This window comes from Fukomys damarensis, unplaced genomic scaffold (genome assembly GCF_012274545.1).
Source record: "Fukomys damarensis isolate Sample0158 unplaced genomic scaffold, DMR_v1.0_HiC HiC_scaffold_11, whole genome shotgun sequence".
In the NCBI taxonomy this organism is placed as follows: domain Eukaryota; kingdom Metazoa; phylum Chordata; class Mammalia; order Rodentia; family Bathyergidae; genus Fukomys; species Fukomys damarensis.
This window is the reverse complement of record NW_022900923.1, coordinates 17532294-17553301: the sequence shown is the minus strand read 5'-3', so window position 1 is coordinate 17553301 and position 21008 is coordinate 17532294. Positions and strand designations below refer to the sequence as shown.

At 35.5% G+C, this 21008-nt stretch overlaps 1 protein-coding gene across 3 annotated transcripts in view; it reads right to left on the bottom strand.

Moving 5' to 3' along the window:
• The window catches only part of Rabgap1l (RAB GTPase activating protein 1 like), a 591762-nt gene that overhangs the window by 523600 nt on the left and 47154 nt on the right, over positions 1 to 21008 (bottom strand). For 2 of the 3 annotated variants that reach the window (XM_033762099.1, XM_033762100.1), the window contains exons 7-9: positions 7544 to 7610; positions 3727 to 3829; positions 576 to 742 (exon numbers count right to left, since the gene is read on the bottom strand). In XM_033762099.1, coding sequence (XP_033617990.1) covers positions 576 to 742; positions 3727 to 3829; positions 7544 to 7610 — 337 coding nt within the window. Of the gene's footprint in view, positions 1 to 575; positions 743 to 3726; positions 3830 to 7543; positions 7611 to 21008 lie in introns of those variants that run through there. The other variant, XM_033762101.1, reaches the window with a different exon arrangement.

The window sequence follows — 21008 nt, the reverse complement described above, 5'->3', positions numbered from 1 at the left end:
GTTTTTTGAGACAGGGTCTCACTATGTAGCCCAGGCTGGTCTCAAACTCACAGTGAACCTTCTGCGTCAGCCTTCCGAGTGCTGGATTACAGGTGTGCGCCACCACACCCGGCACTAACAATAATTTTATAATTTTACTGATGAGCCAAAGAACATACTCATATAATATGTAGCTTACAAGCAAAAATAACTGTGACAATTAGGTGTTTCCTGGAAATTTTTTCATTTTACCTATCTGTATAGTACATGATATTTTTACATCTTGTCTCTTTTATACATAATTATACATAAAAGCCAGAAAAGTTGTTTTATGGTCAGACTAAGTATTTTTACTATGTTCCTACTTCACAGGTACACATGACAGGTTCCTAGGGACAAAAAACTACACAATTATTGTACTACCCAAGCTTTTTTAAACTTGTATGTTAGCTAGATGTGGATTTTTTATTCTGCTAGTTGACTTCAAATATCACTTGGTTTTTTGAGGAATGTTTTCACTACTTAAGGAATTATCTCAACATTAAAAATAAAAGATCGAAAGTATGTTATTATACAAACAGAACAAAAGGTCCTACCTGTTTTAACCTCATGAAGAAAGTCTCTGTGAAAGTCTTTCTGCTGAAATACCAAAACCGCTCATTTGCAGGGTACACACGAACTACTGTCTCCAGGAGAAAGCGGACAGGCTCTACCACCTCCGTGACTACCATATCCACTGCCACAGTCATGTACACTCGTTTATCTGTAGTAGAAATTTTCTAGGTTTTATGCTGGTTTATTATTCCTTCGTTATTTAAGAATATAAAATTTTCTCACTTATGAAATTATGGTTCCTTATATTACCTACTATATATTTTAAATTTTTTAATAACACTTTAATTAGGTAATCTAGTAGTCCAAGTATGTTTCTCAAGCACGAGTGATCCTATCTTAATTCTAAATATCCAAAACTCTTGACCACTGTCTTATTCCATATCCTAAATCAGATTCATAAAATTAAAAAAACAAATGAAAACTGGGCTAGGAGTGTGGCTTAGTGGTAGAGCACTTACTATGGGCAAAGCTCTAGATTCACTTCTCAGCACCACAATAAATTAATTAATTCATTTCTTAGCTAAACTCTGGAATTTTTCCTTCCATCTTAAAAAAGAGACAATAAAAATCATTACATTTGTTTAATGAGTTATATGGGGAGTTGTACTGTCAAATCAATAGAGATGAACAGCTTCTCTATGGTAAACTTGTATAGGCAAAATGTTATTGATACAGACAATTTCACATTGTATGCCTTAAGAGAAATCCCTGGAGATTTGTCAGAACCCTTACTGTTCATAACATGCATTTACCCTCGGGAAATTATTAATCAAAGGTCCTGTAAAATACTTAGGTGACGTCTACACACATAAGTGTGTGTGTTTGTGCATGTGTACATATATGTATGCACTTGTATGTACGGTATATATGTGAGGTTTGATGTGGGCTCTGATCCAACAGCAGTACAGCACTATTAGGCTAAATGCTAGTTATTATTTAAAATATTTACTCCACCACAGATTACATTTAACTTGTACCTAGAATCTTCTAGACTAGATTCCACTAGTTTTCTCCAGTTTCCACTATGACAGGTCAAAATATGGATTTCATTTTATTTTATTTATCCGTTTAATATTCAGTGAGGTTTTTGAACCTATGGCCTGGTCATCCCATTTTCCACATTAAATATTTTTGAAATTTACTCTGTCCACAATTTTTAGTTCTTAAAAATCCAAACAAGTAAGCCCACTATTAAAAGAAACATTCATTAGTGTTTTAAGGCACTGTAGAACACTTACACTCATCAACCGCACTTTGATTGATATAACCAAATTCAAAATGTTATTATATCATTCATATATATATATATATATATATATACACACACACATACACATACATACATATACATAAAATACTTGTCAATTCAGGAGAAACTAAGATTGTCTAGTCATTGTGCCTGTCCCAGAGGACTTTAAAATCTGAAGGGAATACTGAAAAGAAGTAAAAGAAAGGAACACAGGACATAAAATATATTACTCAACTAGATCTTAGTGCAGTAGAAAGATCCAAGACATTTCATTTATCAGGACATAAATTTCTTCTATAAAAATCAAATGTTAATTTGATTCATGAATTCTCTGAATGTGTAATTTTAAGGATACCATTTGCAAATTTTAGAAATCAAGGCAGCATATTTATGTAACATATCAAATAATTTTAAATTTAAAACATATAAAAAATAAGACCTGAATCTTATTGCAATATAGCACTACAAACTTATTTTTATCATACAAATAAATTACAAAAAAACTATCTTTTATGTGAGATTAAATATACTAAAACACAAACTGAAACTGAATTATGTGTTACATTAAAAACAGGTAGGGGGCCAGGGATTTGGCTCAGTGATTCCACTGCCTGCCTTGTAACCACAGGGTCCCAAGTTCAATACCAGGTACAGGAAAAAAAAAAAAAAGACAGATAAAGTAGGGGCCAGAGATTTAGCTCAGTGGCACCAAGCCTGCCTCATAAGCACAAGGTTCTGAGTTCAATCCCCACTACTGAAAAAAAAAAAGATAAAATTACTTTTGTAAGTTCATATTTGAAATTTCTATATTTTATTCTACAAAAATTTCAACTTGTCTTATTTTTCTCATCTCTGTATTTTCTTTCTGAATTTTTAGAAAGAAGTTTACAAGCTGTTATTTACAATCCTATCTCCAAAAATAGTTTAAAATTCCTTCACTGTTAAAATATAAAAAGCTAAACTCTATATAATCTTTTTTCTCTTTTTAGCCTTTACTTAAAGACAGCTTATTATGTGAATAAACACATGTAATCTACTCAACTGGTGAACATTCTTTAAGGAAAACAAAATATCATTTTAATATTCTTCATTAACACATTATATTTCTATATTTATATTCACTACTGCTTCCTCTCATTAACCAAAAGTCTCCTGTGGTATAAACTAAATCATATAAAAGTAAAGATAATACAAATTAATCCATCATATTCCAAATATAAATATTTGGTTGGATGACAACAAGCATTTAGGGTGTTTCAATGAGTAGGACTCAGCAAGTAAATCTTAAATTTAGTTTAAATGCAGATGATGAAGGGGTGAAAAATAGGCAATGAGCAGATGCCTGGATAAAGGAGTAACTAACAAAGGTAACAGGAAAAATGAAAAATGTTACTATTTAACATTTACAAATTTCTGTCCAATTAGACATGTGAAAATTAAAAGGTAGGAAACTAGGGGAAAAAAGTGTTTGCTACAAATGAAATCTTTAATATACATTACTCAGATCTCAAAGATCAAAGGACAAGAATGAATAAGTGAAAAATTATTAGTAATCTCTAAATTAAAAAGTTAAATATAATAATCAAAGATATGCAAAATTCTAGCATTTGTTTGCTTTTATCAACTCTATACGGATACATGAAAAAAGAAAGCCCAAATGCCTTTTACATAATCTAATAAAATTAATTCACATGTCTTTTGGAGAAATTCTTTTCAATGGTGGGGGTTCTCCCTGGTAGCACAAAGTATTAAAAGCACTCTCAAATTCTAAATAAGAGTACATTTACTTTAGATAAGCTCTGGATTTTTAAAAAATATAACAAGATAAGACTGTTCATAACATAATTTTTTTAACTAATAAAAGATCTTTTAAGAAAAGTCACCTTTTGGTGTTTCTTCATTAAGTGCCAGAAATATTGGTGCATTAGGGTCCCACATGCCAGTAATAACATAGGCTCTCCCATCATAACTTTTTCCCATGGATTCCTGTAAAAGTTAAAACAACAATTAGTGATCATTTGTGCATCAATAAAATCATCATTTTATATTATAAAGAAACCCTATTTATTAAAATTTGGATTTACAGATTTATTTATAAATCTTTTCATCCTATAAAAGCATTTCTTTAAATATTATAACCCTCTACAGCTTTCTTCAAACACAGTTTATATGTGAGGACATATATCCCTCAGATACACAGAGGCATACACATACATAATGAATCACAAAAACAAAATATTGCTGTGAAGTTATATTTAACTTCACCTTATGCTAGTTGTCAAAATTTCATGCATCTATGCATGAGGATGCACCATAGTATCCATAAAAACTAAAATACAGAATTAACTCAAATACTGAATTAATAGTTAATCATGGAGTAGAAGTGAGTATTTGTCTTTCAATACTCTAATTTTTAACATATTATTAAAATATTCTTTACTTTATAGTAATTAATACCTTCAAAGATTATTTTCCATAGATACTCATACACTTTCTTACAATCATAAATCAATCTTAGGAAACTAATGCTGGTTTGTAATCAATACTCAAGTTTATTGACTCTTTCCCTCTCCCTATCCTTACAGTGACTCTCTTCTTCCTCTTAACTGACTCCATTTTAAGACTTACTTTTTTTTTTCCTAAAGAAGCTAACAACTGCTACAATCAAAACAAAGCCACATATAGTACATATGCAGGGAGAGGAGGATGAAGGGCGCTCCAAGGGAAAACTGAACAAAAGCATATAAATATGTAAATAGCAAAAGGAAAGTATCTACAATACTCTGAATTTTCTAGATTTCTACACAGCATGAATAGAGTGCTAGAAGGACCAGACTAAAACAAAAATGTTTTTTTTCCATTATTACTCCCTTGCAGATGCTTCTCTGAATCCCTATAAAATTGTGCCAGTCACTTGGCAACTACTACACATATTTTCCTAGTGTATTAATAACTCACTAGTCAGACTGTACAGTTCTAGTGCTGATATCTCTGCATTCCAGAGATGAAGTACACTCAAGCCAATGTGTAAGTGAAACTTTCTCAGAACCTCCAACCTACTCATAATCAGTCATGCAGTCCATCTCCCTATCTCTCTCCTCTTTGACACACACACACACACACACACACACACACACACACACACACACACAAATTCCCTTAACCTCCCCTTTCCCTCTGAATCAGGACCCCATTCAGAAAAGGTTTCTCACCAGATTCCAAATTATTTCTGGACTAGAACTTTTGCTGTGCTTAAGTCCAAAAAGGTAAAAGATGGGCTGGGAGGCCGGAAAGGAGGGGATGCAGGTAGAAGCACAGGAGGGTGGGATCAAAGAGAAAGGGCAGAGAAGGGTGGGGTAGTAAGCAGAAGAGAAATAGAGTTCACCACACGTTAGGACTAAAGACTGCTTGGCAGGTTGGATTAAAATATGAAATGCATTTGCAACTATGGGTCAAGCTTCTGTTCTTGTGTCAATAAGCTGTTAATTGTAAAGATCTACAAAACTTACTGGAATCTCTAGGACTTAAATTTGTTTGTTTGTTTTTGTTACCGGGGATTGAACTCGGGTTCTTGTGCTTGCAAGGCAGGCCACCGAACCGCTGAGCTAGATCCCTGGCCCTCTAGCACTTAAATTTTAAACTGTGCTGCAGTTCCAAGAAACCTGGCTCTACTGAGTTTTCTGCTTTTCTTGGTACCTTGCTGTTACACTTCTCCTAGGTATCATCATAGCTATAGATTAAAAAATTCCTGTCCTTATATGGTCAAGTTCCAAAAAAAAATATTGTTTTTACTGGAAGAAAACTGAGTCTCTACTACTACCCCAAGCTAATTTCGGGAATATGTGATTTTATTTATGTCTGTGTGTGCGTGTGTGTGTACACCTGTCTTTTTTCAAAAGACTATCAGAATAAAATGGTAAAAGATATATTTTCAATGTTATGTGACATTTTGGTGTGTCCAAAAAGAGCAGAAGTATTAATTTCTTCCTCTAGAAGGCAGAACTAAGAATAATTAAGCAAAGTTACAAGGAATTTGATTTCAGCAGATTATGAGAAAATAACTATAATTAACCATAACTGTTCCTTAGGTTTCAACATAAGGTAATGAGTTTCTTCTTATGAAATGTAATCTAGCCAAGAATCAATGACTACATATTAAGACATCATAAAGATTAACAACTCTAGCTAGTAATAACTCACAATTATTGATAATTGCAAATGCAAACTTCCTATATGCCCATTTGCTGTGTGGTTTAAGCATACTGCTCTTTCCAGAAGCATGACGGCTGATAAGATCTTTGATTTTGATGTCTCAAAGGTGGAGGATTGCTCTGCTAAGTTAGATGTGACAAAAGGACCTCAGAAAGTCACATCAGTTCTATAATTTTATAATCTGGATTTAGGTTTTATAGACAAATCTCTACAATGATTCATCTTAATATTTTAAGCTCTGAAAGACCATAATTAGGACCAAGGATCATAAAAATTTTTATTGCTTCAACATTTCTAAAACAACACCTCACAGAATTTTCAGGACTCTAAAATGGTATAGCTTACCTTAGGTAAAACCACATTCATTACAGGTATGTTGGAGAGACAGACAGATCAGTAACTAATGTTTTCTTATTCAAGGTAACCACTGTCCTTACTTGACCTATCCAGGCAGAGTTTCCTCTATATTTTCATGGTTCATTGTTTCACCAGAGAGAGCACTGCACCCATTACTGTAGTTACATATTTAAAAGGTACATTTCCATGACAAGACTATGAACCTACACACAGAAAAAGCTAGTTTACTCATATCTATAATCTCAGCACTTCTTGTGATGCTTGACACACAAATAGGTACCCAGATGCCTAAAAGAAAGCACTCTAGTATTATTAGAAGATTAGTGTTGAAATTGCTATGAAATAATTCAAAGAAAAACTTGACATAATTACTGATATTTAACTGACATTCACCAAGCACAGTTGAAAGGAAGAACAGATGTCATGTCTATTATCACTAAATATAAAACTTCCAGTTCACTAAGGAACATTATATTCACTATAAAGTGACTATTTCCTATAAGATTTCTAAATCACAAAGTATGTTTTCATGCATTACAATATTAGAAGGTATATCTAATAATATGCAAAAGTTAAGGTGGCTTGCTACTTGTATATAAAATACTAACTCTTGAATATATATAGAGATATATAGATATATCTCTATATATATCTTTAAAGGTATTCTTTAAATGAATATAATAAATATACTTTGCTTGGAAAAGGTAATCCGGGAGAAGTTCAGAAAGAGAAATAACTGAAAGAAAACCAGAATCATCACAAAACACTCAAATTAATAATGCATTAAAATAAAGCAAAGGTACCATATTCATTTTGGAGATATATGTTATAATCATATTCTTGTTATTTTGGGTTCAAAGAAAAGACATCTTAAGTCAAACAGATGAAGAGATGGACATTGTCATAGTATTATCCTTTTATTTGCTTTCAAATTGCGTGATTGTTTTGGTTGAAAGTTTCCTAACTCCCTCCCTCATAAGTAATTTTAAATCAGATACCAAATTTAATTATTCTTATATGTAGTAAAAAGAAACAAATCTGACAATATGACAAGCTTTTTAAACAGAGTACTTTAAAACTATAAAATAACTACTATCTTTACTTGGTTAAAGTGCTTAAGATTATCATTACCATATCCAGTAAATGCATGTCACTGTTCTTCACGTTTCGACCTGGGCTTAATAACATTCCAAAACATCTGAAAATATTGGGGGGGGAAAAAGGAGAAACAAGGTATCAAGAATATATAGAAGCTCAGAGAGCAAAATGCTTTTGTAACAATTATACAATCTTAACTCTGAATTACAAATACATTTTTTGCTATAGGAAGACCAAAAATAAGAATTCATTAAGATACATAATAAAATCACGTAGAAATCACAGCAATGAATTATAAAAATCCCCAGATTTTTATTTTATATATAAAATATTACCAAGATCAGAAACCACCATGAAAATGGCCATAAATTGTTAACTGAAAAGAAAACATGGTAATGAGATATGATAGTTTCTAGGGAGACAAGGGATTTTATTTGCTTTATAGTTATTCCAAACATATAGGTCACAATCAGGGAATCCAGCTAAATAAAATATGAGGTTATAAAAAATAAGAATAAGACACTGTGGCTCTCTGATATTGTATTAGTGAATATACTATTAATGTACTAATAAGTACTTATTCTATGCTTTCTGTTAGAAAAGCATCAAGAATCCTACCAGTTACCAAAATACTGCAACATTTTTTGATAAGCTTTAAAATTCAGCTAGTCTAAAATTTTTATATTTATTAGGCTATTATTACCTTACTGGTAAGTAAAGCAAAGTCCAGAAAACTTAAATAATTTACTCAGATTTAAGCTGCTATTAAATCAATCTTATATCTCAAGAGACAATATAATCTGTCCTGAGTGTCCCTCTCAATACAACTTAATACTTTGTATTATATTCTCCCAACTTGATGCTTTGTGCATACTCAATAGTGCATACCCAGCTTAATACTTTGTATCATACATAGTCTCCTAACATCTAAGATATGTTGCACAGTGTTTTATAGAATGGGTAAAGGACGACTAAATCAAACATAAGATATTTTTAATTTCAAAAATTGGCAGTTCCACTCTGCCAAAAAGAAGGGTAAAAGAGTCATTTTTAAGAAAATGAATGCACCCTGAGACCAGAAACCCAAAAGTGAAATAAATCAGACACACAAGCTATATGAGAAACCCAAAATATATGTAAAGAGCAAAATAAAAGATAGATAGTAGGAAACAAGATCTTTTCCAAAATGGAAGGGAATCAAGATATATAGGGAGGGAAAGGGGATGAAAGAGAGAAGGTATGTTTTGTGCACATGCCAACTCCTAACAATGAATGTAATCACTACGTACCATAAATATACTAATAAAAGAAAATATTTTTAAAGTTACAGTTGGACAATGCTTCATCTACTCCTTTTTGTTTGCCAAAGGTTTACTTTTCCTAGTAACATGGTCTTCTCTTAAATGAACAAGACAGACAATTGGTCTGATTAAAGTATGAGTTTAATAAAAATACATACACCTCAGTGAGTACATTAGGATGCCTTGTCAAGACTCCCTTTTGGTATTGAAAAATGATCATGCATATATGAAAGATAAAAGTTTAACAGCTCCAAGGATAATTTTCTAAACATGTACCAGTGAATAAAATAGAATCTTCTATAGCATAATTATACCCTACTATTCATTTCACTATAATTACTATATACTGCTAGGATGTCTGTACAAATTATTGCCTTAAATTTTTCTTAAGTAACAATAAAAGATTTAATTCTTTTTCAGGTATAAATTCAGTCTCCTCAAGTAAGACCAATGAGGACAAATTTGGTTATATTCCTATATACTTTCGTCCAACTTGTACTTGTCCTAGGTTTTTGCTTTTGCTTTTAAACAACAATTTTTATATCATAAAACTTTTAAATTACAAAAATATTATGTACTCGTTGTAATAAGTTAACAAATACCAACATGCTATATATTTTGTTGTTGTTGTTGTTGTTGTTTTTGAGACAGGGTCTCACTATGTAGTTGAGACTGACCTGGAACTGGTAGCCCAGGCTGGTCTTGAACTCACAGCAATCCTCCTGCCTCAGCCTCCCGAGTGCTGGGATTACAGGCATGCGCCACCACACCCAGCTACTCTATATTTTTAAAATAATAATTTCATCCATCTATTTCAGCCCCTTTTGGAACCAAAGGCAGTAACAGCTTGAAATTTAGCCTCTCTACCTTTTTTCAGGTCCTTTTGAAAATCTAAACTTTTACACTATTTTGTTTCCCAAGCACTGCCAAGTAAGGGTAAAATGGACCAGATTTTACATTTTCTAAATATAATATTCCCATATTAAATTCTACCACAAAAGGACCCTTAGAAGTTTGAATTTTCCTGAAATGGCAATACTTATCACCTCAGTATGATGATCTTTGATGCACTGCTTTCTTTCTGGCTTGTGAAATATCCTGCCACCAACCTGCACTGTGACTTTAGGGAAAGCACCTAGCACCCTGGGGCCTCTGCTTCCTCTTCTGGAAGACAGAAGAGGTATAATATATGAACTTTAGTGCTCTGAGCACTAAAATTACATAATTTTTTTATCAAGCTATATTAGTCATTTCCAAAATTATACCTCATTAAAGCACATCAGTCTTCCAATAAGACCAGCAAGAACTATTAAGAATAATGTGTCAGGAATTAAATATTATTAGTAACACAAACATCTAATATGAATATTAAATGGTTCACTGGAGAATTCAAAGCATTTGACCTTTTCTTATTAACTCCACCAATTTTCTAAGTCCAGAGTTGAATTTGGAAGAAAGTAACTAAAGAGACGATAACAATCTAATATGGCAAGTTCCAAGATACCTGTAAATACTGAATGCTAAAGCAGAGAGGAGACACACTTGATATTTATAATACAGAAACTGCTGACCTAACCCAAAATTTGAAATCAACCCTGAAAATAAGATGGTATTATCACATTAGCAATAATAACTGCATTGTATAATCAGGCATTGTTTATTGAATGTTTTAAGATGATACTACCATATAATTTTATTTATATTTCAAAACAACCCTCACACAACAAATAATAAAACTTATTTTCAAGAAGTAGAAGTGATTGGCCAAAAACACATGCCTATTAAGTTATAGGACTAGAATTTGAGCCCATTCCTATCACTACAAAACAACAGTCTTCAAATCAGCCTGAGATTCAGAATCCAAACAATGGAGAAAAAAAAAAAAAAAACTTTTAAGGGAAAAAAGGGAGAGAAGTAGATCCCTAGGCACCAGAAAAGATCTGACAGGAATATGAAAACCCAAACTGAAAAAATGGAACACAACTCAGAAAAGGAGAAGGGCACAGTACTTTAATCCCTGGCTCCCAGCTCTTAGCTCCTGAGAAAGTCAGACAGAATCCACACAAAGTAAAAGCAGGGGACCCCAGAGGTGGGCAGGGAAAAACACAGCAGTGAACTGGCCCAGTAAATGCTGTGGGCTCCAACAACTGGGGAGAGGCTCCAACCCTAGCGGCTGCCATACTCCCTGGAGAGTGCTTGGTTAGACACCAATCCAGAGAGGGGCTGTTTGAACCCAAGACTCAGACAATCACAGAATGGCTTCAGTCCAGGGCTGCCAGGGTTACATTCCCAGACTGACCAGGTGAGAGATGAGAACAGGTGACAAGAGGTCAGGGGGAGCTGCAGTGAGAGTGACAAGAGACTGATGAGGGGTTTAAGCTGAAGGGTGAGAACACCTCATCCCCAAGTCTAGAGCCCGGATACAGCCTAAACTGCTCTACATTTGAAAGTTGCAGAACTGGCAACCTACCCCTAATCCTAATGCCTGTGGGTACCTGCATCTAGGACAGACAGATCTGGACTTTGATGGCTTTCTTTATCCACCACCTCGGGCAGAGACAGGTATTGACATAGACACTGCCACAAAATTGTAGGTCGCAGGAGAAAATCACACGTATAAAATCACAAGACAATTTTCTTTTTGTTGTTTTCGGTTTTAGTTTTAGTTATCTTTTTTTCTGCTCTTTATTTCTTTTGTGTGTGTGTGTGTGTGCGCGCGCGCACTGCTTTTAGTTTTTTTTTGTTTGTTTTGGATTCTTTTTCTCTTCATCCTTAACTTGCTTTCTTCATCAGTTTACTGGGGCTTGGAGAATTTCCTTTGTCCTTTTTCCTTGTGTCTTTTTATTACTTCTTTTTTTTTTGGTACCAGGGATTGAAATCAGGTTCTTGCACCTGCAAGGCAGGCCACCAAACCACTGAGCTAAATCCCCAGCCCCTATTACTTCTTTTTAAATCTTTTTATTTTTTCCTTTTCTCCTTTTAAATTTTTCTGTTCAATCTTTTCTCTCTTACTTTTAGTCTATGATTTCTTTTTTTCTCCTTTATCTTTTAATTCTGGTCCGTTTTTTTCCCCTCACCTTGCCTAATTCTATAAACATCTTTCTACTTCCCCAATAAGATTTTTTTTTTTTTTTTTTTTTTTAGGTTGGGGGAGACCAGGGATCAAACTCAGGACCTTGCCACTTGCAAAGCAGGCACAGTGCCACTGAGCTAAATCGTCAGCTCCTCAATAAGATATCTTACACCATTTCTCTCTCTTCCTTCTCATATAATGAGTTTCAGGTTTCAAAATCTTCCTCTTGTGTTTCCTCTAGGCCCAAACCCTGTATCATTAATAGTATCTCCACAAACTTTTGATTTTTTTTTTTTTTTTTTTTTTTTTGGTACCAGGGATTGAACTCAGGACCTTGCACTTGCAAGGCAGGCAGCGGAACCACTGAGCTAAATCCCCAGCCTTCCTTTGATCTTTTAATAGTTGCTTAACTATATAAAATCATGATTGAATGCTTTTCTACCCTTAGTAAAGATAAAACTGTTGTATATATTGCTGTAACTCAATACCTTCATTATCTTAATGTTTACACCATAATTGCAGATTTCTTCTCTAGGATTAAGGGTGGCACATAATTTGTTATTGTGGTACGTTAATATCCAATTTGTCTTTAATGATAATGCTATAGCTGATTTTCTTGATATTAACAGGTTAAATCACTGTTGCTTTTTCTGTAAACCAACACTCAGATTGAATGTGTAACAATGACAATACTACATTCCCAGGGAACTTCATAGTTAGGCTAACTGTACCACACCCTCCTCTCCCAAATTAACTAAAGTGGTTGGATCTTGGGGCTGTGGCAAAGACTTATGCCAAGTCACACCCCAAGTACATCATTGGAAAGCAACCAAAGAGATCTCTATACTAGCAAGCAACAAAGTCTTTACACTATAAGCACTCAAAAAATCTCAGCTCAAAACAAACAAAATCAACAGAAAAACTGAGAAGACAAAGAAAAAAATAGCTCCCAAAAACTCTAAACTCCCCAGAAAGCAATCAAGGGGCTTTGAAGGGGAGAACAGTATAAGCTACACACTTGAATTACTTGAAAAAAATAACAGAGGCAGTTAGATCAATGAGGTACTCAGTAGGATCACAGAAGATGCAATTGAACAGGTAGGGGAGACAATAACCAAAACGTTCTAAGAGCTTTCAGAACAGACTAATGAAAAGCTAGATGAGCTAAAACAAATCAATACCAAACATGAATGACCACATTTGCAAAGCATTAGAGTCAATGAAAAGGTTTTCATCAGATATCCAGGAGATTGGGGCAACCCACTTTCTGATACCCCTTCCTTCTCTCTTAGGCAGAAGCTATCTTTCTCTCAATAAATTCTTCCTACTCTTAACCTCCATTGTTCCTAGAATTCATTCTTCAATTTTGGAGAACACAAACAGTGTTTCTGATATCTAGCAGGTAAGGAGTCATACTATTTTCCTTTTTTGGACTATGTGGTACCCTATATCATTTGGAGGTCTTCAATTGATAATTGGGCAGAGAGGTTGCCAAACTACAATGGAACTAAAAAAAAAAAAAATGCTAGACTCCTTTTACCAGGATCCACCAGATCAACCTAGTAAAGAAAGTACATAATTGTGGGAAGGGTACGGGAAAGGAAATAAAAGACAATAAAAAATTGAGAAAAGGAAAAAATGGAAATAAAGTCTGTGTAAATAGGGGAGGATGGAAGGGATGAAGGGAAGGGAGGGGTATGGGGAAAAAATGAGAACCAAGATCTGTTATGTAAAGGTACAAGATCGCAATGATGAAGGTAACACTGTACTGTATACTTAAAAAGTACCATTAAACTCACTAAGATTAAAAAAAAAGGAAGAAAAAGTACATAACTGCTAAACTACAACATGACTTCTACCTGGTGCCCATTAGATTAGCTCTCCAGAGAGGGTCTCTGACTCCAGTCTCCATGACTGTAGTCTCTGTCAGTCTCCCCCACATCAACCCTTCTCAGCAAGAAGCAGTTAGACAGAAACTATGCCCTTTCTCCCCTAACCACAGTTACAGATACTTCTTCAGAGGGGGGAATATTTTAGACAGCTAAACTAGTTAGAAAATATAACTAAGGCTGGGACCTCAGCACAGAAAACAATCGAGATATTTGCTGAAAGGTCAGAATTCAAAAAGGAAGAATTACAACATCCATATGTTTCCCATAGGGTTGAAAAGCAGTGACCGATACTCTAAACAGACATCAGTCACCTTAATTAGGGACCAAAACCTCCCTACACCACTCCTTCCAAGGAAATCCCTATTTCTTCAATGTACCCTTGCTACATGACTAGCTAGCCCATTTGATCACCATTTCATCAATCAAGTGATTATATTTGTAATCTTATTGGTTGATCATAGTTTTGTTCCACCCTGTGATTTCTCAATGGATCAGTATTACCTAAAGAGGGCCTAGGATTTAACTCAGTGGTACTGTGCCTGCCTCACTAGTGCAAAGTCCTGAGTTCAATCCCCAGTACAAAAAAAACAACAACAAAAAAAAGATGGTATTGTTGGGCCAGGGATTTAGCTCAGTAGAGCCACTGCCTGCCTCACAAGTGCAAGTTCCTGAGTTCGATTTCCAGGACCTCCCCCCAAATACTAAGTAACTATACTTGTAATTTTATTAGTTGACTGTAGTTTTGTTCCATCTTGTACCTGCCTCACCTCATGGCTTTGTTCCATGAAACGCCTTTGAGAAGAGGGATAGACAGGCAACCCACTTTCCAGTTTCCCTTCTATCTCTCTTAGAAGCTATCTTCCTCACAATAAATTCTTCCTACTTAAAAAAAAAGAAATCTAAGAGATCAAAAAAAGTATCAATAGTATTGGCAACAGAAGCAATCAGTGTAAGGACAGAATTTAAGGACTAGAAGACAATGATGCAAAAGACCAACTACTGAAAGACATCTTAAAAACAAGAAAACATGAGAGGGCCAGGGATTTCGCTCAGTGCTTCCACTGCCTGCCTTGCAAGTGCAAGATCCCAAATTCAATCCCTGGAACAAAACAAACAAACAAAAAAAAAGAACATGAAAAACAGATCCAACAGCTGCTCGGTGATGCAAACAAGACTAATCTAAGAACTGAAATGAGTGAAAAATCAGAAGATAGCACATATGGCATAAAATACTGTTTGCAGAAACAATGGCAGAAACTTTCCAAATATAGGGTAAGAAATAAACATACAGATAAGTGAGGCATACAGAACCTCAACCGGGTGCAACCAAAAGAGAAGTTCTCTGCATTACATTATATTCAAATTACCAGTTAATCATAGGAAGTTAATCATAGGAACAAAATCTTAAAAGCTATTAGAAAAAGACAACAAATCACTTATAAAGATAAACTCAGAATTACAGCTCACTTCCCTACACAAACCTGAAAAGCTAGGAGGGCATAGAGTGAAATGTTCCAAGCCCTAAAAGATGACAACTTCCAACTCCAATGTATGTATCCTGCAAAATTGTCCTTCGAAATTAGTGGATATACATAAGGTATTTCCATGAGAAGGAATACCTTGAGAAATTCGTGATGATCAAAGCACATTACAGAAATTCTCAAGGATACCCTAAAAAGAGTGAATGAATCCAACAATGTCAACAATTCAAAAAGAATGAATACACCTGGAGGATGGGCAGCTAAGCACATGGGAAAAAAAAACAAGGAAATCAGCCACAGGAAAATAATGCAAAGAAAGGGATAAGCCAATAATTCTTAGTACTAACTCTCAATGGTAATGGTCTCACTTCCCCAGTCAAAAGGCACAGACTGGTAGAATGGATAATGAAATAATCCAACGATACACTGTATACAAGAAACAGATTTAATTAAAAAAGAAACATTAAAAATTAAAGGTTGGAAAACAACATTTCATGCAATAGGAACCTAGAAAAAAGCAGGAGCAGCTATCCTAATTTCAGACAAAGTGGATTTCAAGCCAAGACTGATCAGAAGACACAAAAAAGGTCACTACATATTGCTTAAGGGAGTAATTCAACAAGAAAAAATAAGAGTTATAAACGTATGTGCACAAAATACCAGAACACACAATTTTATAAAACAAACACTAGTGAAGATGAAAAATCAGATACACACCAATACAATTTTAATGGGGAACATCAATACCTGCCTGTCACCAACAGACAGATCAACTAGACAGAACATCAACAAAGAAATATCAGAGTTGAACTGGATCTTCAAACAAATGTACTCAACAGGTATCTACAGTGTTACAACCTACAATAGAATACACATTTTTCTCAGCAGCACATGGTACTTTCTCCAAAACAGATCACATACTAACTCAAAAAGCACGCTTAAGTAAATGCAAAAAACAAAATTATCCCATCCACAATATCAGATCATAGTTCAATGAATCTAGAAAGCAATGGCAAAAGACACCACAAAAACAGTGAAAATCAAGTAATGTCCTCTTGAATAATCCCTGGGTCACAGGTGAAATGAAAGAAGAAATCAAACAATTCCAACAATCAAACAAAAATGCAAGCATGACATATGGGAACCTATGTAATACAATGAAAATAGTCCTGAAAGGGAAGTTTTTATAGCAATGAATTCCCACATCAGAAAAACAGAAAGCTCAAATAAATAACCTACTGATGCACCTCAAGGTCCCAGAAAAACAAGAATAATCCATATCCAAAGCTAGTATGAGGAAAGAAATTATGAAAATAAGAGCACAAACTAATAAAATTGAGACTAAAAAGACCATACAATGAATCAAAGAGCTGGTTCTTTGAAACATTAAAAAAAACAGACAATATTACAAAGGTAAGGAAAGACTCAGTTCCATAAAATTACAAATGAAAAAAGTGAGGTCAAAGCATTCTGCCAAAATCCAGATCATCGGTAACTACTTGGAGAACCTATATTGTAATGAAATGGAAAATTCAGAAGAAACAAAGAAATTTCTAGATATGTATGAACTACCAAACAATAACCAAGAAGACATAAAAATCCTGAATAATCCAATATTAATCATTGAAATGGAAGAATTAAAAAAACCCTACAAACTAAGAAAAGCCAAGGTCATGACAGATTCACTGCCAATTTCTACAAGAACTTTAGAGAAAATGTAACACCAATATTCTTCAAATACTTTAATGAAACTGAACGGGGAGCAGTATTCCCAAAGTATTTCCCAGAAACAAGCACTACCCTAAAAGGACCCAACTGAAAAAGAGAACTACAGGCCAATGTCTTAAATGAATACAGATACAAAAATCCTCAAAAATCCAATGGTATAGTGGTAAGCATAGCTATATTTCAAAATCCTCAATAAGATTTGGGCAAATAGAATGGAGCAAATTACACAAAAGATCATATACCAAGACCAAGTAATCTTCATTCCAGGGGTGCAGGGTATGCATAAACATGTATATACCAGCACAACTCATGATAACTAAATCTTAGAAGGAGACTATATATCAACAAATGAATGTATAAATAAAATGTGGTATTTATACACAATGGAGTACTACTATTCTGCCAAAAAGAACTATAAATGTGAGTTATTTGTAAGAAAATGGATACATATTGAAACCATAATGTTAAGTGAGGTAAATCAGAGAGACAAGCTTAAATATCTCTTACAGGAGAAATTCAATACATAAATAAGGTCAAAAATAAAAGACAGGTTTCCCCCACTGGGAGCCGCCATCGCTACAGCACCAGGAGGGCTGCCTGGGCCCTGATTAACTGCCGGAAGGCGAGCCACGCCTTCCCCTACCAGGAGCTGCCATCACTCCAGCACCAGGAAGGTATCCGCGTGGGCACCCGTGAACCCCCACAACTCTACACCACCCTACCTCACACGCACTCTCAGACCTCCTGATTGAGCCAGTCTTTGGACCCACTCTACAGAGGAGGTGGTGGTCACAGAGGGTATTTTTCTGAGTTCCCAACGTTGAATATCTTTAAAGAAAGGACATGAGAAACATGTAATAGAACGGTGTGGAGTTCAACTGTTCAGCAGGTTGGGGAACTCAACTTTGGCCTTGCAGCCCGAGGTGAGTCTGCATCATGCAGTTCAGCCATCAGCTAACGGAGATCAGGGGTCATGAGTGCTAGCTCTATCTGAGTCCCCATCCTAAATGATAAATATACTATATTGAAAAGTTTCTTCACTGCAGACATGTTTTGGACTGCTTCGGGATTTCAATTTAATTCAAATGGTTTGAGGGTGATAGACTAGTGACTACCACAGGTGGTCATTTTCCAAGCTGTGCTTGATCATATTGTGTTGCTGGTTGGGAAAAGGATTGCGGTTGATTCGATAAGCTGTTTTCTCTGATGTTATGGAGATGAGAATGTCTGTCAGTCATTAGAGACTTAGAAGCTAGGGTACAACTATATCAGGAAGATTTGGGTGATAACCCAGAGATTAAACCAAGGACAGCCCGACAGTAAAAATAAAAATAAAAATGAGAAAACACTTAAGCAAGACACAAAGACAGACTTCCAGTTCACCAATGGCAAACAGTAGGGCAAATGAGGATGAAAAGGCCGACAGTGAACCACCAGGACACCCTGAACTCAAAGAACAGGAAGTAACAAAACAGATCAATCAGGCTCTAAAAAAATTCACAACAGAAATAATTCCCCAGATAACCATACAGATGGTGAGCAAAATGAAAGTCGTGATTCGAGACTCTAGAGCAGAAACTGACAAAAAAATAGATGAGCTCAGGACCACGATAGAAGCCATGAAGGCCCAGCATAAGAAAGAAATGGAAAAAATAAACGCCCAACATAGGAAAGAAATGGAATCCATAAAACTGATTCAAACAGATATCCAGATTAAACACTCCACAGAAAGTGTACACAACAGAATAAAAGAATGCGAAGATAGACTCTCAGATATAGAAGATAAGATTGCAGTCAGTGACCATGAAAAGAGAGGTCTCTTAAAAACAGTAAGAGATCATGAGAAATCGATCCAGCAACTCCTAGATGATGCAAAGAAGAATAACATAAGACTGATAGGAATACATGAAGTAGCAGGAGAAAAAGCAAATGACTTTAAAAAGCTGTTTGCAGAATTAATGACAGAGAACTTCCCAAACAGAGAGGAAGAATTTGACATTCAGAAAAATGAGGCATATAGGATCCCAACTAGCTACAATTAAAAAAAATCTACACCTAGACATATAATAATCAAGATACCAGAAACCCAAAAGAAGTTCAAAATACTACAAGGAGTAAGAGAAAAGAAACAAACCACATACAAAGGAAAGCCCATCAGAATCACAGCAGACTTTTCAACACAAACCCTTGGGGCAAGGAGAGCCTGGAATGAGATATTTCAAGTACTAAAAGAGAACAACCTCCAACCTAGACTGATGTATCCTGCAAAACTCTCTTTCAAAATGGATGGGGAAATAAGATACTTCCACAACAAAGAACACCTGAGAAACTACATGAATACCAAACCAGCACTACAAGCAATTCTAAACAAGATCCTAGAAAAAGACAACGAAGGCAATAATACCACGAGGTCCAACAGAGGAAATCAAATAGGCAAGGCAAGAAACTAAAAGGAGAAGGTGAAAAAGTAAAAAGACTCAACAAAAGGCCATAACAGGACAATAATAAGTCAGTACATATCAGTCATAATCATCAATGTCAATGGCCTCAACTCACCAATCAAGAGCAAGAGAAACGGACTGGCAAAATGGAATAAGAAGCAAAACCCAACAATATATGCATACAAGAAACACACCTAGTGCAAAAATAAGCCCATAGGCCTGCGCCCAACCCAGCTGCCATCACTCAAGTGCCAGGAAGGCAGCCTGGGCCCCAATCCACCTTGGGAAGGAGAGCCACGCCTGCTCCCAACCCAGCCGCCATCGCTCCAGTGCCGGGAAGGTGGCCGCATGGCGGCCCCTGAACCCCCATAAGCACCCCCCACACTCTCAGACCTCCTGACTGTGCCAGTCTTTGGACCCACTCTGCAGAGGCAGAGGTGGTCATCAAGGGTAATTTTCGGAGTTCCCAACTTTGAACATCTTTAAAGAAAGGGCATGGGAAACCTGTAATAGAACGTTGTGGAGTTCAACCATTCAGAAGGTTGGGGAACTCATTCTGGGACTTGCAGCCCGAGGTCAGTCAGTGTCATGGGGTTCAGCCATCAGCTAACTGAGATCAGGGGTCTTGTATCCTCGCTCTGTCTGAGCCATTAAATGGTAAATACACTATATTAAAATTTTGTTCACTGCAGACATGTTCAGGACTGCTTCTTGATTTCAATTTAATTCAAATGGTTTAAGGGTGATAGACTAGTGACTACCACAGGTGTTCAGTTTCCAAGTTGTGCTTGATCATAATGTGTTGCTGATTGTATCAGTTGGGATAAAGGATTGTGGTTGATTTGATGAGCTGTTTTCTCTGATGTTACGAAGATGAGAATGTCTGTGGGTTGTTAAGAGACCCAGAAGCTAGGGCACAGCTATATCAGGAAGATTTGGGTGATAACCCAGAGATTAAACTAAGGATAGCCCGACAATAAAAATAAAAATAAAAATGAGAAAACACTTAAGCAAGACACAAAGACAGACTTCCAGTTCACCAATGGCAAACAGTAGGGCAAATGAGGATGAAAAGGCCGACAGTGAACCACCAGGACACCCTGAACTCAAAGAACAGGAAGTAACAAAACAGATCAATCAGGCTCTAAAAAAATTCACAACAGAAATAATTCCCCAGATAACCATACAGATGGTGAGCAAAATGAAAGTCGTGATTCGAGACTCTAGAGCAGAAACTGACAAAAAAATAGATGAGCTCAGGACCACGATAGAAGCCATGAAGGCCCAGCATAAGAAAGAAATGGAAAAAATAAACGCCCAACATAGGAAAGAAATGGAATCCATAAAACTGATTCAAACAGATATCCAGATTAAACACTCCACAGAAAGTGTACACAACAGAATAAAAGAATGCGAAGATAGACTCTCAGATATAGAAGATAAGATTGCAGTCAGTGACCATGAAAAGAGAGGTCTCTTAAAAACAGTAAGAGATCATGAGAAATCGATCCAGCAACTCCTAGATGATGCAAAGAAGAATAACATAAGACTGATAGGAATACATGAAGTAGCAGGAGAAAAA